Below are 16,910 nucleotides of genomic sequence, written 5' to 3'. Positions count from 1 at the left end.
AAAATCACATACATGTGTTTCTTTGCAAAGTTTTCAAATGTTAAACCTTTTTTGCAAAAACATGCCAAACTTGACACTGAGCAAAATAATTTGCACTCGTGGGACTTTTGCCAATACTTAAATTTTGTCCCCATGACTGTTTTAAGTGGCCTATTATCACAGGAATAGTGGTAGGGTTTTTGGCACCCTCTTCCCTCCTCCCTGCCCAGCAGCATGTCTTCTCTCTTCCCTCCTCTCAACCCCTCCTATCTAACCTCCCCTTCTCAGGGGCAGTGGAACCACTGACATAGTGAAGAAAGTTGGCACCTGGGATGGAGGCTCCCGGCATCACCACTCCGTATGCCCCCATGTTCTCTTCCTCACTGCCCCAAAATTACCACATCGTACCTTCCCCTTGTACTTCTTTCCCACCTTTGCCAGCAGCAAGAGGGCTAGAATAGCCTGAGGCTTCGTTCTGACATCACTTCCTGGCCCTGCACACAGGAAGTGACGTCAAAGGAAGACCAAGGCCATTGTGAGCAGCACATAGGACAGCCTGCTTGTTGCCGGTGAAGTTGTAAAGCAGGGGGGGGAGAGACAGAACGGCGATGAGGGTCAAGTGGGGGGGGAAGAAGAGGAGAGGCGCTGGCACCCTGTCAAGCCAGCACCTGGGGTGGTTTGCATCCCCTGCCCCTCCCCTCCCCCTTCCCTTACTATGCTACTGAGTGAAACACCTTTTTTGTTGGGAGGACTCAAGCTTCTCTCCCCAGCTTCACCTCCATTTTCCCCCAGGTTTACATTTGATTAGTTTTATGTAAACCATACACCCCCTAATTCTGTAACAGGGCACGCAAAGTTAGGCATCATTTTGCATATATTAAAGCTCAAAAAATCTAAAGCGCTGTTCTAGAATTTACTGTGAGCTGCTCACTAAAGTCATATTACACTTCTCCATCAATATTCACAGGGGTTAGTGGCGGAGCTGGCATGCAAATATGGAAAAATTACGACTTTTAGAGCCAACTCTGATCCACCCCTGCCACCCTCTTGCTTCCCAGACCTCTCCACACCTTACCTGGTAGTCTAGCAGTGAAGTGAGGCAGGATCGATCTTCCTAAGCTCTTGCCCCTTACAGAGTCGTCAACAAGAATAACTGCCATGAGTTCCCGCTGTAGTCTCGCAAGACCATGGGAACTCGCAGCAGCCATTTTTGTTGACAGCTCCACATGGGGCAGGAGCATAGGAAGATCGCTCCTGCCCCACTTCACCACTAGGCCACCAGGTACAATGGAGAGGCCCGGGAGGTGGGGTTGGGTCAGGGTTTAGAAACTCGCAAATAACTGAAATCGCGAGTTCTAAACCCACGAATTTGGAGGGAGAAGTGTAGGTGTGAATGGTTATGTATGCCTGACAGTTACTTGACATACCTGTTTCACACTTAAATTTAAGTGCATCAGTTTCAGCTTATTGTAATATTCTATAATAGTATTTTGGTCCACAGGTGGTGTGTGTGGAAACATGCTATGAGCCGTTTTGGGCATCGGGTCAGCAAATATGATCATCGCTAAAGCTGTCAAAGCAGGTTTAGCGACAATCTCTGGCTTTAGTGCATCTGGGCCTTGGTGCACTGGACTGTTTTCTACTTTTTATGAAAAATCCAAAGTAAACACGATCCACTCACCAAGTGTAAAGGAAAGGCTGTAAATATTATCTCTTAAATAACTGACATTTTTACCTTGACTTCCATTGCCTTCACTTGCATTTTTGCTCTTCTTATAGATGACCTTTGACCTGGACAGGGAAGTTTACCCCATGGTGGTCCACGCTGTAGTAGAGGAGGGAGATGGTAAGAGCAGCAAAATTTCTGGTTTAAAATATTTTCTCTCCAGGTGAGCAAACATTGTCCCTTTCTTCCTGTCCAGTGGGAAGGAGGCATGGTCCTTGTACAATGTTTTCCAAATTCGATCTTCAGGACACTCTGCTAGGTCTAGTTTTTAACACGTACACAGTAAGTGTTCATGAGATGCATTGCTTCTATTTAGGATAAAATGCATTTTTAATTTGCCGACTTTGGTTCTATTGCAATTCAGAACTGTTGAGTTTCAAAAAAAAGCCCTGAGGTGGTTAAAGTATGAAGCTGTGGTTTTAAGAGAGCTCCTGGGATCCATGTTCAAATGCCCTTGACCATGGAATCTCTATGTGACTCTGGCCAGGTCATGAGAAGGTCAAATGGATTGAAAATCTATTAGCCTCTCTCAGTGTTGAAGGAGCCTACTTGATTTTAAAAACTCTCTGGAGCAAGGTCTTATTGCATCTCTTTTTAACATTCTTGATATTCTATCTTTCCGTTATGCAACTGAAGCAGTTATATAAATATAATTTGCTGTAACAGTGTGTTGGTTTAGGATTTCTACAAATCCTATAATCATCATTTATTCTCTTCTGTGCCTCGGTTTACCCAACTGTAAGTCAATATACAAAGCATATTTTCTTCATGCAGCGTAAATTTTCATGCTTCTCTGGTAGCACGTAAGGTTATTGGAGTACTGAATTGCAGGGAGGGCCATTCAGTCATTTTCTGTGGTAAAATAGCGTTTTGACTTGTGCAGTTAGAGAGTTTGAAGATTATACCCCCACTGCAGAGCGATTTTCAATATAGGTATTTTACCCATGGCAAAAAGGGGCAGGATTAGGTCAGGAAAGGGAGAACTTATGTAAGGATTGTATTTTCATATCCCTACACACACCTTTTTTTTTTTTTTTTTTTGCCACTACAGTATGTTTGCACGTACCTGAAAGAGGTCCTATTCCTCCACCTGCCTTCATTTTCATGGAGAAACTGCATATCAGGGTTGGGAGGAGGGCTGTTTCCTAAGAGAATGTGCACACTGTCCCAGAGCAGGTTTTGGAAGTATCGCCACAGTGGTTCAGTCCTGCATTCATATTTTTTAAAACTCTTTCCAAAAATACTAGGATTAGGGGGCATGCGATGAAGCTACTAAATAGTAGATTTAAAACAAACCGGAGAAAATATTTCTTCACACAACGTGTAATTAAACTCTGGAATTCATTGCCAGAGAATGTGGTGAAATCAGCTTAGCAGGGTTTAAAAAAGGCTTAGATAATTTCCTAAAAGAGAAGTCCATAGGCCATTATTGAGATGAACTTGAGGAAATCCACTGCTTATTCCTAGGATAAGCAGCATAAAATCTGTTTTACTATTTGGGATCTAGCTAGGTACTTGGGACCTAGGTTGGCCACTGTTGGAAACTTGATGGACCTTCGGTTTGTCCCATGTTAACTTGACTCTTACCTACCTCCAGTTCCAGGTGTTGTTTGCTAGCTTATACTGGTTGAGTGGCCATGCAGTAGCCTGAAATCCATCTTACTTTGGAAAGGAAGGTGGTGTACAGGACTCCAAAACTGCTTCTTCTTGTATTAAGAACATAAGCCGTGCCTCTGCTGTGTCAGACCTTAGGTCCATCATGCCCAGTAGTCCGCTCACGCGGCAGCCCATCAGGTCCAGGACCTGTATACTATCCCTCTATCTATACCCTTCTATCCCCTTTTCCTTCAGAAAATTGTCCAATCCCTTCTTGAACTCCAATACCATACCCTGTCCTATCATTCCCTCTGGAAGCACGTTCCATGTGTCCACCACCCATTGGGTGAAGAAGAACTTCCTAGCATTGGTTCTGAATCTGTCTCCTTTTAATTTTTCGGAATGCCCTCTCGTTCTTGTAGTTGTCGAAAGTTTGAAGAATCTGTCCCTCTCCACTTTCTCTATGCCCTTTGTGATCTTATAAGTCTCTATCATATCCCCTCTAAGTCTCCGCTTCTCCAGCGAAAAAAGCCCCAGTCTCTAATCTTTCAGCGTATGAAAGGTTTTCCATACCTTTTATCAAACACATCGTTGTCTTCTGAACCCTCTCGAGTATCGCCATATCCTTCTTTAGGTACGGCGACCAATATTGGACGCAGTACTCCAGATGCGGGCGCACCATCGCCCGATACAACGGCAGGATAACTTCTTTCGTTCTGCTTGTAATACCCTTCTTGATTATTCCTAGCATTCTATTTACTTTCTTAGCAGCCCCTGCGCATTGTGCCGATGGCTTCATTGTCATGTCCACTATTACCCCCAAGATCCTTTCTTGGGAACTCTCACTCAATAATAGCCTTCCCATTGTGTAGCTGTACCTCGGGTTTCTGTTTCCTACGTGTAACACTTTGCATTTCTCTACATTGAACTTCATCTGCTATCTCGTCGCCCACTCCCCTAGTTTGTTTAGGTCCCTTTGTAAATCTTCGCAGTCCTCTTTAGTCCTAGCCCCATTGAATAGCTTGGTGTCATCTGCGAATTTTATTACTTCGCTCTTCGTCCCCGTATCTAGATCATTTATAAATACATTGAATAGCAGCGGTCCGAGCACCGACCCCTGCGAAACACCACTCGTGACCTTCCTCCAGTCCGAGTAGTGGCCCTTCACTCCTACCCTCTGTTTTCTGCCTGCCAACCAATTCCTTATCCATCTGTGTATGTCTCCTTCCACCCCATGGTTGTTTAGTTTCCGAAGTAGAGAGTTGCGCGGGGAGAGAAATCCCACCCGTCCCCGCCAAAGTCCCACCCGTCCCTACCCGTCCCCGTGAGGATTCCCACCCGTCCCTGCGAGAAATCCCTCCGTCCCCACCCGTTCCCGCGAGGAATCCCCTCTGTCCCCGCGAGGAATCCCCTACGTCCCCGCCCATCCCTATAAACTTCAGAAATAGTTATTTCAGTTAATTATGGTACTGAATTAAAGGCTCTGGTAGAAACCCATTTAAAAATAAGCAAAAAGACTTTATTAATTTGGAAATATTAATTGGGAAGAATACATACTTTGTAAACAGGTTTCTACCAGATCCTCTAGTCTAATGTTTATAAATTTTTATCAACACAACTAATATACTACTTTATCCTGAAGCAAAACAAAAAAAAAAATTTTTTTCCTACCTTTGTTGCCTGGTTTCTGCTTTCCTCATGTTTTCATTCAATTCCTTCCATCCACTGTCTCTCTTCTCTCTGCGTCTTCCATTTGCTCTGTTACTGTGCCTCTTCCTTTCTCCCCCCCCCTTCCAAATTGGTCTGGCACCCATCTTCTTCCCTCCGCTCCCCCCATAGTCTGGCATCTCTGTCTTCTTCCCTGCCAGCGTCTTCTCCCACTCTCTCTTCCCCATTTCCTTTCAGCTTCCTTCTCCCCCCATCTTCCCCATGTGCTTTCAGTGTCCTTCTCCCCCCGTCTTCCCCATGTGCTTTCAGTGTCCTTCTCCCCCTCTGTCTTCCCCATGTGCTATCAGTGTCCTTCTCCCCCTCTGTCTTCCCCTTGTGCTTTCAGTGACCTTCTCCCCCCTCTGTCTTCCCCATGTCCTTTCAGCGTCCTTCTCCCCCTCCGTCTTCCCCATGTCCTTTCAGTGTCCTTCTCCCCCCTCTGTCTTCCCCATGTCCTTACAGCGTCCTTCTTCTCCCCCCGTCTTCCCCCTGTCCTTTCAGTGTCCTTCTTCCCCCCTCCGTCTTCCCCATGTCTTTTCAGCGTCCTTCTCCCCCTCCATCTTCCCCATGTCCTTTCGGCGTCCTTCTCTACCCCTTTGTCTTCCCCATGTGCTTTCAGCGTCCTTCTCCCCCTGTTCCATCTTCCCTATGTCCTTTCAGCGTCCTTCTCCACCCCTTTGTCTTCCCCAGTGCTTTCAGCGTCCTTCTCTCCCCTCAGTTTTACCCATTTCCCTTAAGCGTCTTTCCTTCTCCACTCCACCTTTCCTCCCTTTCTCCCTCCCTGCCCCTTACCTTTGTGGTGCTTCCCCACCCGACCGACAACAGAACAGGCCCGGTCCGACAAACCTCCCTGCCCTGTAGCCGCGAATCTAAATTACCTTCTTACAGCAGCTGGAGTATTGAAGCTGCTGTAAGAAGGTAATTTAGATTTGTGACTACAGGGCAGGGAGGTTTGTCGGCCGGGACTGTTGTCAGTTGGTCGGGGGAAGCGCCACAAAGGTAAGGGGACCTGGCCGGCTGTGCACCCCACCCCATGGCTGCACCCGGGGTGGACCGCCCCCCCCCTTTGGTATGCCACTGCCTTTTCCCTACCTGCCCTGCCGTACACAGCCAACCGGAAGTCTTCCCGATGTCAGCGCTGACGTCGGAGGAAGGGAGGGCTTTGCTTGAGCCCTCCCTCTGACGTCAGTGCAGACATTGGGGAAGACTTCCGATTGGCTATGTGTGCTGCAGCAGGGCAGGCATGAAATGGAAGACGAGCCTCGCAGTAGGGCAGGTAGGAAAATCAGATGAGCCTCGCATTGAACCCCACAGGATCCCCGAGAGCATGAGGGGTGTCCCCACCGGATCCCCGTGACCCTAGGGGGCGTTCCCCACCGGATCTCCGCAAACCTAGGGGGCGTCCCCACAGGATCCCTGCAACCCTAGGGGGCGTCCCCATGGGATCTCCGTGACCCGAAAGGGGAACCCGTGGGATCCCCGTCGTTCCCGTTCCCGTGCAGCTCTCTATTCCGAAGTAGGCGTTCATGGCGTACCTTGTCAAAGGCTTTTTGGAAGTCTAAGTATACATTGTCTATGGGGTCCCCTTTGTCAATCCGTTTATTAATTCCTTCAAAGAAGTGCAATAAGTTCGTCAGGCATGATCTTCCCTTGCAGAAGCCATGTTGGCTTGTTTTCATAAGTTTATTTCCATGTTTGTGCCTAGTAATTTGGAGGTCGATAGGACATGGAAATATAGCTTTTGTTAATTGAGGAGCAGCCTAATACAGCAGCAGGCTGAGAACCAGAGAAGCCAGGTTTCAAATCCCATTACAACTCCCTGTAATCTTGGTTAGGTCACTTAACCCCCCCTTTGTCTTGATTTACACAGTGAAATAACTACAGTACCTGAATGTGACTCACCTTGAGTTACTAGTGGGGAAATAAAGGTATGAGCTAGCTCAGGGGGTGTCCAACTTTGGTCCTCGCCAGGCCAGGTTTTCAGGATTTCCCAAATGAATATGTGCGAGATCATTATGCATACAATGGAAACAGTGCAGGCAAATAGATCTCATGCAAATTCACTGGGGAAATCCTGAAAACCCGAACTGTGCACCCCTGAGCTAGATCCAAGCTAGATGTGAATGGCTTGTTTAACCTTTCCAAAAATACTAGGACTAGGGGGCATGCAATGAAGCTACTAAGTAGTAGATTTAAAACAAACCAGCAAAAATATTTCTTCACTCAATGTGCAATGTTGCCAAAGAATGTGGTGAAAGCTGTTAGCTTAGCAAGGTTTCAAATATTTTGGGACAGTTTTCCTACAAGAAAAGTCCATAAGCCATTATTAAGATGGATTTGGAGAAATCCACTGCTTATTCCTAACATAAGCAGCATAAAATCTGTATTACTCTTGCCAAGTACTTGGCCGCTGTTAGAGATAGGATTCTGAGCTTGATGGACCTTCAGTCTATACGGTATAGTAACACTTATGTTCTTATCCAAAAATTATTTCCCTAATTCTCTTCCCTTCTAGTATCAGTAAAGGTTTTTTTGGGCTTATGCAGGTGTCCTTTGATAACTGTTCTCTGATGAACTGGAAGTGGTGATTTGTTTTTGTTTTTTTTTAGCATGTATAGGATATACAGCCATGTTTTAATGTTCAAGCATATTAACACATTGGTGCTTTTTTTTTTTCTTTGTGTCTCACAGAACACACTGGTCACTCCCATGTGCTACTGGCTACCTTTGAGAAAGTAAGTCGTGATCGTTCGTCCAGTTCTCTCTATCTTATTTAGTGGCATCTGTGTAGCTAAAGAACTCCCCAAAACACACACAATATGGGGGTGAACAGTTTTTCAGTAGCCTGTTAGCTGCAACTCCACTGCAAGTTTTGTACCCACATTCCTGGGGTGAGATGTAGTTCCATCTTTAAAAAAGTCGATCTGTTTACCTTATATACTCGAATATAAGTCGATCCAAATATGTTGAGACCCCCTTTCCCCCCCAAAAGGAGGAAAAATGGTTGACTCGAATATGTCGGGCAGCTTAATATTCAAGTGTCCTGCCCCGTCAGGCTCTGCACCCCATCCCCCTTCCGTCCTCCCCTCCTCTGTCAGGCTCTGCGCCCAGCACCCTTCCATCCTCCCCCTCCCCTGTCAGGCTCTGCGCCCAGCACCCTTCCATCCTCCCCCTCCCCTGTCAGGCTCTGCGCCCAGCACCCTTACATCCTTCCATCCTCCCCTCCCTTGTCAGGCTCTGCACCCAGCATCCTTCCATCCTCCCCTCCCTTGTCAGGCTCTGCACTCAGCATCCTTCCATCCTCCCCTCCCCTATCAGGCTCTGCACCCAGCACCCTTCCATCCTCCCCTCCCCTATCAGGCTCTGCACCCAGCACCCTTCCATCCTCCCCTCCCCTGTCAGGCTCTGCACTCTCCCTCCAGGCTCTGCCCTCTGTTCTCCATCCCTGCCCTATCTTCCTACCTCTGCCGATCTGGTGGAGGAGCAGCGGGCAGGAGCAAGCTTTCTGAACTCCTGCCCCAATGCTAACTGGCTGCGCGGATCCACCTAGTCCAAATCAACGGCACGAGCAGCAGCACGATTTGGCTGCTTCTTGGCGCTGAGCGGCTTCCTTAACTGGCTCCCGCCGAGAAGCAGCCAAATCGCGCTGCTGCTCGTGCCGCTGAAATGGACTAAGTGGATCCTACTTTAAATGTGCCTGCCTAACATTTAAGATCTTGCATGGCATTTTCCTCCTTTAATTCCTCCATCTTGGAATTCTGTGAGACCTGATATTACCAGATCTCTCCAAAAGCTTAAATTATCTTTTCCCTCGTTAAAAGGCGTTATCTATATTGGAAAATTAGGGAAATCTCTTTACTTTAAAATTACTGAGCTTTGGAATAATTTTCCTGTCCAGCTGCCTAACTTGGGCTCTTTCCAATTATTTCAAAAAATGTAAATTCCGCTGCTCTCTATATAATCACTAATTCTTATTATATTTTCCTTTCTTCAAATTTTTTGTAAACCGTGCCGAGCTCTATCTTTATAGAGAAGATGCGGTGTATAAGCTTAAGGTTTAGTTTAGTTTAGACTGGTCTGGAAAGAGAACTGACAGGAAGTGGGCTGAAATCTGTGCAGGTGCCCCCCTTCCCCTTCACACTAATGATCAAAAAAGATATGTTATCTGCTCACACAATTTTGAAAGTGTAGCTGACTGAAAAGCAGTGGACTTTCACAGGGAGGTTGAAGCATTGAAAAGGTCTAGGTATTTTGGATTGATAAAGCTAATTTATTGGATGTTGCCCGTGTTATGAAATCTTCACTGGGAAAAGGCATGTCCTTTCCATTACCAAGACCTTACTCAGTCACCTATATCCACAAGCTTTTCTCACGTGTAAAACCTGCTTTGCACATGGAAAAGGACTTAGATAAAATTGCACGACTGCATGTGCACTTGTACTTCTCTACAGGTATAAATTAATAATAATAATAACTTTATTTTTGTATACCGCAATACCACAAGCAGTTCAGAGTGGTTTACAGAGGAAGAGACTGTGCACAGACAGTGATGTTACAGAAAATGCTTTCAATTACATTAGTGAGCCAAGAGTGGTTAGGTATAACCGGAAGTAAATAAGAGGTTCAGCAAGTATTTTGGAGATGCAACAAGGCGAAATTACTCCTGGAGGGATTCTGTGCTGCAGTGCAGTGCAAAATTTACTAGGGTGCAGAATTCCCCGCCTCCGCAGACTGCACATAATTCTGTGAAGCCTTCTTTCAGCTGCCCCTCTGCACACTCACTGGCTTCAATGTGGCACAAAGATTTGCTCTCCAGCAGCCCATTAAGCTGCTTCCTATTCCTCTGCCACCTTGATCCCTTGCGACTCCTATCACACAGCCATATGGAGGCCCACGTGGCTCAAAGGAACAGTTGTGCCTGGGACTGCAGAGGAACAGGAAGTAGCTTGATATGCTTCCTTTGGGGGGGGGGTGCTGTGTTAAGAAAAATAATGTGGATGAAGCATTTGGTAGGGTTCTGGAAAAAGGCGGCTGGTGTGTGTTTGCAGGGAGGAGACTGGAAAAGGTGGATGGAATAGAGGGGGGCTGGAACAGGTGGATGAGGTGTCTGTGTGTGTGTGCCATGGGATTGGGGTGTAGGTCTCTAGGAAGGCGCATGAAAAACTGCTGTGATGGTGATGGAGGGGAGGGTATTTCATCCTAGGGGGAGATGCCATCCCTCACAATGGGGGAAATTCTGCATAAGAAAATTGCAAATAAAAAATGCAGAATTTTCAGGGTTGGGGTTTTTTTGGTTTTTTTTTTTGCAAATTTCCCCTCCCCCCTTTAAAGTAATAGATATATATCACTATTTTGTTAAACAGCACCTGATATCTGTGAAAATGATATTCATCCTTTCTTTATTTCTCCTTAGCACGCAGATGGGAGTTTCTGTGTGAAGCCTCTCAAACAGAAGCAAGTGGTGAGCTTTCCTGTTAGACTACAATGATAGTTATCAGGTTTAGCTTGTGAAATAGAAGTCCAGTAGTAATTTTTATTTTAATCAGCTGCAATATCCAAAGTTCTGTGCAGAATACGAAAAACATACATAAGCAATACTAGAACTTAAAACCCCAGAAAGCACAATGCCCTTTGATTGCCCAGAGACTGATAGGCTCATGAGAAGCAGTATTTGGCTGCATATGGAGGTGCAAGATCTGCCAACACTTTCTTCTGTCTATGGATCTTGTACCTAATTTTCAAAGAGACACTACATTACATTACAAAGCTTTTTATATTACGCCAGAGCCCTTATGAGTTCCAGTCAGATTACAATAAAACCAAGCCCAGTTAAACAGACAATATTGAAAAAATCATAAAAACAATCAGATCAAAAATGTCTTGAATAAAACTATTTTTAAAAGCTTTCTAAAAACCTAAATACCGTATTTTTCGCTCCATAAGACGCACTTTTTCCACCCCCAAAAAGGGTGGACTCGCGAGAACTGACTGCAGCCATTCGGAGATCAGCGGGAGCACGGAGGGCTTGCTCCAGATCTCTGCGCTTCTGGCCTATGCGCTGCTGGCTGGGAAAGATGAGATCCATCTAAGGAAGGAGGAATTTAAAAAGGTACCGAGGGGATGATTAAAAAAGTTACGGGGGTACATGGGGGGATGATTTAAGATATTTGGGGGCACATGGTTGTATGGGGGGATGATTTAAGATACTGGGGGTATGGGGCTTGCCTGCCTGCCTTTCACTAGGCCTGCCTGCTCTGTGCCCTGTCCCAGCCTACCACTATACCACCAGAGGGGGGAGCAGGGTGCAGAGCCTGGCAGGGAGGGGGGACAAAGTGCAGAGCCTGGCAAGGAGAATTTGGTTCAGAATGAGGTTTTTTTTTCTTGCTTTCCTCCTCTAAATCTAGGGTGCGTCTTATGTTCAGGTGCATCTTATGAAGCGAAAAATATGGTAATTAGTTTCTACTTGAGCAAATTCTTTTGAAAATTGCTGACCAGGTCCCCTATACTTTGTACCTGTTTCAGTGATAGATTAGAGGCAAAAATCAAATGTATGTAGCTTGTTCTTTTCCTCTATCCTAAACACCAGCCCGTACTTCTGACCAAAAATAATTCTCTTTTTCTGCCACTAGAAGTATATGCAGAACCTCTAGCTATTCCTGGGGAAAACACAGTTCACCCAAGCATCGCTAGAGGAGTAAGTCTTTTTTATGGAAACTGTCTCCAGGAAGACATATTCAGTCTAGGTTTTTATGGATTCTCTTTTAATCTAGCAGTTAGATAATGACACAGGAACAAATATGATCCCGTCCCCGCAAGTTTTGTCGCTGTCCGTGTCCTGCCACATTTCTGTAAGCTCTACCACACAAGCCTCGAACACTTATGATTTTAAGTGTTTGAGGCTTGTGCAGATGAGGACAGAGCTTAGGTATTGGTGGAATGATGCATTATGACATCACAATCTGAGCTCTAGAATGTTGCTAGTTATTCTCCTCCTGTATTATATCTACACCTTACCTAACCTGACCTCATCAGTGCATATTTTAGTTAAGCCAATTTCGTGAATGTTCTAGGCCAGGAGCATTTTTGTGAGCAATTGGTTGTGGTACATGTTTTGGGTTTTTTTTTAATAAACTTTTCCTGCATCATCCAGAGACAATTGCTCCACCCTGTTTGTTTTGGATTTCTCTGCCTGAGTGTGGAAAACAGGTCTTTTTTTTGTTGTTCCTTTTGGAATGTGACAGTTATGAGCCCCTAATTTTACCATCTGTCACTCCATGCAATGGTTGTAATTCTTCCACCTTTGGGTCTGCGAGCATTAAATTTATAGCATCCTCTACCAATGAGGACATGGAGAGCAGAAATTTCAATTTAGGAATCAAACCTGGAACCTTTACATGTGATAAGTGTACTGCATTTACCATCAGCCCTGTATCAAGAAGCTGTAATCAGAATTTGTGCTCAGACTGACCTGGAAAATCCTCATTAAGAGAAATGCTAGGCTTGTAAAACATTATCAGGATAAGGATAGCTTGCTTAGAATCACTTCTCTAGTATAGGATTGAGTTTTGTGAGTTAGAGATGCCTCACACACAGCATCTTGCTAGAAATGGAGTTTTATATAGGCATCTGTCTAAGCAGAGACTCTTAGCAAAGTATATTTCCATGAGACTTCTAAAGTTTGTACCCAATACTATTCATTGAACTTTGCCTCTCTTTGTCTGCCTTTAGGTAGACGGGGTAAGCTACCTACTACAGGAAATCTATGGGATAGAAAACAAGTGGAATACACAGGAATCCAAGGTAAGAGTGTGGTCCACCAGGGTGGATGTAATATGGGATGGTGGAGGAACCAAATCACTGAAGCAGAAAGTTACCGTTAAGCATGAAAGTTTTAATGGCTGAACAATGTAAAAAAGAGTGTTAACTTGCAAGGTAAACATGCCCACATACTGCATTTAAAGTGAATGCAAATGTGGTCATTACCAATTCTGCAGCAATGCAGACACAAAGGCATGCAGAATGTATGAAGTTGTTGTTTTGAGTTGTGGGTTTTTTGTTGTTTTTTTTTTGCAGCGTCAGAAGCAGTGTAGAGAGGGTTTGGTTGACAAAAGGAAGTGTTGAGCAGTACCCCTCCAACCTTCCCCCTCCCCTAGCCTTCCATGCTCCTGATCCTAAACAAAAATCCATTGGTATTTTAGTGACACTCTCACCCCATCCTAGCATCTAGTAGAAACAGAGAAACATGATGGCAGGTAAAGAGTAACCGTTATCTCTTTCTCTCTCTGAGAGATTCCACGTGCCTATCCCAGGCCCTTTTGAATTCAGACACAGTCTCTGTCTCCACCACCTCTTCTGGGAGACTGTTCCACGCATCTACCACCCTTTCTGTTTAAAAAAAAAAAAAGTATTTCCTTAGATTAATTCGGAGCCTATCACCTCTTAACTTCATCCTATGCCATCTCATTCCAGAGTTTCCTTTTGTGAGGAAAACCAGAAGCACAAAGAGAAAGTGGTGACAGTATCTTCTCTGTAAAAGAAATACAGGCAAATAGCCTTACAATGGAGAATTAATGCAATAAGGGGAGGCCATGTTTCCAGCACTATGCTGCTTATGAGATTATTAAATGCAGAATAGGACAAGCTGTACAAGAATCTAGGTGGTTTGTAAGTCGTAAATCTGATGAATATTAAAGGCACTTGCTTGGGTGCCTCTTGTTTGGGGTTAATGCAGCAGACTGCATGTGTGAATATGTATCTTGTTCAGCACTGGAGGATGTAGAATTGGTGGGGGGAAAAATTTTCAATTCGATTCAGACTATTGAATCGATTTTTCAATTTGATTAACTTTTCCTGCCCAATTGAGCGTTTTTTTTCAAGCACCCTGGCAGATTTATTTTGTAGTCTTTCCACCCATCCCTCTTTTCCCTCTCCACCCCCACGCCAGCACTGTGGTATAAACAAAAAATACTTTTTTTTCTCTCTGTTAAGTCCTAGCTCACGCCCGCTGTCTAACACCAGCTCTGGCGAGATACGCATTTCAAATCTGACATATTGTAATCACAAAAAAATAAGAAAATATAGAAAATAAAATTACCTTTTTCTACCTTCCACTGTCATATCCAACATATGTTTCTTTCCCACTGTCTACCATCTCTCTCTCTCCCTGTCTTATGCCCTGGGTCAAACCTCTCTATTCCCCTCCATGCAGCATCTCTCCTTTCCTCCCCTCCATTATCATATGCAACATATCTTTCTCTCTCTCCACGCACCATCTCTTTCTGCCCACCACCCTTTGCCAACATTTCTCCCTCTCTCTTCTCCATGCATGTCTCCCTCCCCTCCACCATATGAAGGATTTCTCCCTCACTCCTTACTACCTCTATTTCATCTTTCCTTTCCTCTCCTCCACCCCAACAATTCTTCCTCTCTCCTTTCTCCCCTCCCCTCCATGTGCAGCATCTTTCCTCCACTCCTATCCTCCTGAGCAACAGCTTTCCTCCTCTCCCACCCATCCCTCTGTACAGCAGCACCACACTGATCCTCCTACCGTGAAACTTGTCATATCTCCGAGGCCTCCTAAAGCAGCGGCAGTGCATGCACTCTGAACGGGCTGCTTCAGTGATGCGGCAGAGGGAAGGCCCCAGCGGGGAAGGCCGCAAAACAGCCCGTTCAGAGCGCTGCCGCTACTTTAGAAGGCCTCGGAGGTATGTCTGGTCTCATCAGGGTGGGGGGGTCGCTGAATTGGTGAGTCCGATTATCTTGGTCAGTGAATCGATTCTCCGACATGAATCAGCAATTCGGGCAGCACTAGGTGGGGAAGCTGCTGAGGAAGTGAGCAGTGGCAGTCAGGCCAGCTGTAGTATTAAGGTGAGCTCAGATATAAGCTTTTGAGTGCTAATAATGTCATAAGCTGCCATGACAATTTTTCAGAACAGCAGGCAAAAAAAAAAAAAAAAATTGGTATTTAAGAATAGTGCATGGAACATAACCCTAGGAGACTAGAAGCCTAAAAAAGCACGAAGAAGGTGATGGACAAATAAAAATTATTACTAAGATAGAGTTGGGGCATCTTGCATATTTTCTGCTGGTAATGATTTCTAGCTGGCACATTGCAATATCCGCAGGAAGTAATGAAGCTGAACCTTTCATGCTGTGCTTGCTTTTTTTTTTCTCTCTCTCTCATTTGTTTTTGTTTCTCCTTCGGGGGGTTAGGTGGCTGAGGACGAAGTGAGTGATAACAGTGCGGAGTGTGTGGTGTGTCTCTCGGACGTCCGGGACACACTGATTTTACCATGCCGTCACCTCTGCCTCTGCAACACCTGTGCCGACACTCTGCGCTACCAGGCCAACAACTGCCCCATTTGCAGACTGCGTAAGACCATAAGGGTTTATGCTTACTAGAACTTTTGTTGCAATTACAGCAAAGCAGTTTAGATAACAAATCTCCTGGAGAAGCAGGAAGGAATGCCAATACAATCAAACCTCGGTTTGCGAGTAACGCAGTTTGCGAGTGTTTTGCAAGATGAGAAAAACATTCTCGCAAATCGTGACTCGCAAACCGAGCATTGACTTGATTTGCGAGCACCCCCCTGCTCGAACTGGCATTGCTCCCCCCGCCCACGAACTGCCCCCCCCCCCCGAGAACCGGCATCGCACCTACCTCTGGAAGCGGCATCCCCCGCTCATCCAAACAAGCCCCTTACCCCGTCTGGCACCAGCACGCAGCACCAACCCACAGGACATGGTGGTGCCAGTGACCAAAGATCCTGCCTCTTGCCTGGGCTGGGCCTTGAGCATCTGTGCATGTTCAAGGCTTTCTGGCTCTTGTTCTCTCCAAGAATCACAGAGAGAACAAGAGCCAGAAGACCTTGAGCATACGCAGATGCTCAAGGCCCAGCCCAGGCAAGAGGCGTGATCTTCGGTCACTGGCACCGGCATGTCCTGTGGGTTGGTGCTGCGTGCTGGTGCCAGATGGGGTAAGGGGCTTGTTTGGGCGGGGGGGTATGTGCAATGCCGGTTCTTGAGGGGGCGTTTGGAGGGGGAATAATGCAGGTTCGAGCGGGGGTGGGGGGTGGAGCAGCGCCGGTGGCCTCGGGAGGGAGGAGGGAGGTGGAACCAATCAAGAGAGTTTCCCTTACTCCTATGGGGAAATTCGCTTTGATATATGAGCAATTTGGTTTACAAGCATGCTTCTGTAACAAATTATGCTCGTAAACCAAGGTTCCACTGTAATTCTATAGGATACAGAGATGTTAAGAAAACCATAGCACAGACATAAGATTTCATCAGTAAGAGAAGATAGTAAAGAGGCTAAAGGCCACGTGTCCAGCAGCAAGATATAGACAAACATGAACTGTTTCTGAGTCCATCATTTCTTTGAATGATGCTAGGAATTATTTAAAAAAAAAGGGATGGTTAACAAGACTAAGAGTGTTATAATGCCTCTGTATCACTCCATGGTGCGACCTCACCTGGAGTATTGTGTTCAGTTCTGGTCGCCTTATCTCAAGAAAGATATAGCGGAACTAGAAAAGATTCAAAGAAGAGCGACCAAGATGGCAAAGGAGATGGACCTCCTCTCGTATGAGGAAAGACTAAAGAGGTTCATGCATTTGCTCAAGAATTTATCTCTGGTTCAAAAATAAATAAGCACTAAACAGAGAAGGAATGTATTTTTGCACTAAATGAGTTTAAAGGGTGTTCCAGTCTCACATTATATGAATGACAAATTAAAAAGCCCAGCACTGAACAATCAAGTGTGAGCTCCCATTCCCTCCAGCATTGTAGCATTTTAAAATACTGAATCAATTTAAATAATGAAATCAGAAGATTACTAAATGCTACTTTGCTTTTGGACTAGCACTCCTGTTACTCAGCCATAGTACTGAGCAGTATGTTTCTG

General features: G+C 45.4%; 1 protein-coding gene across 9 annotated transcripts in view; it reads left to right on the top strand.

Annotated features, from left to right (window-relative positions):
* The window catches only part of RNF157 (ring finger protein 157), a 158,359-nt gene that overhangs the window by 92,117 nt on the left and 49,332 nt on the right, over nucleotides 1-16,910 (top strand). For all 9 annotated transcript variants that reach the window (XR_004540799.1, XR_004540800.1, XM_033960240.1 and 6 more), the window contains exons 6-10: nucleotides 1,759-1,825; nucleotides 7,700-7,743; nucleotides 10,422-10,469; nucleotides 12,737-12,808; nucleotides 15,221-15,380. Coding sequence is in view for 7 of the 9 variants with exons in the window: in XM_033960240.1 (XP_033816131.1) it covers nucleotides 1,759-1,825; nucleotides 7,700-7,743; nucleotides 10,422-10,469; nucleotides 12,737-12,808; nucleotides 15,221-15,380 (391 nt within the window). In the remaining 2 variants the exon portion in view is untranslated. The remainder of the gene's footprint in view (nucleotides 1-1,758; nucleotides 1,826-7,699; nucleotides 7,744-10,421; nucleotides 10,470-12,736; nucleotides 12,809-15,220; nucleotides 15,381-16,910) is intronic.

Source organism: Geotrypetes seraphini, chromosome 10 (genome assembly GCF_902459505.1).
Source record: "Geotrypetes seraphini chromosome 10, aGeoSer1.1, whole genome shotgun sequence".
In the NCBI taxonomy this organism is placed as follows: Eukaryota; Metazoa; Chordata; class Amphibia; order Gymnophiona; family Dermophiidae; genus Geotrypetes; species Geotrypetes seraphini.
The sequence above is the reverse complement of the archived record's forward strand: the minus strand, read 5'-3'. Positions and strand labels throughout refer to the sequence as shown.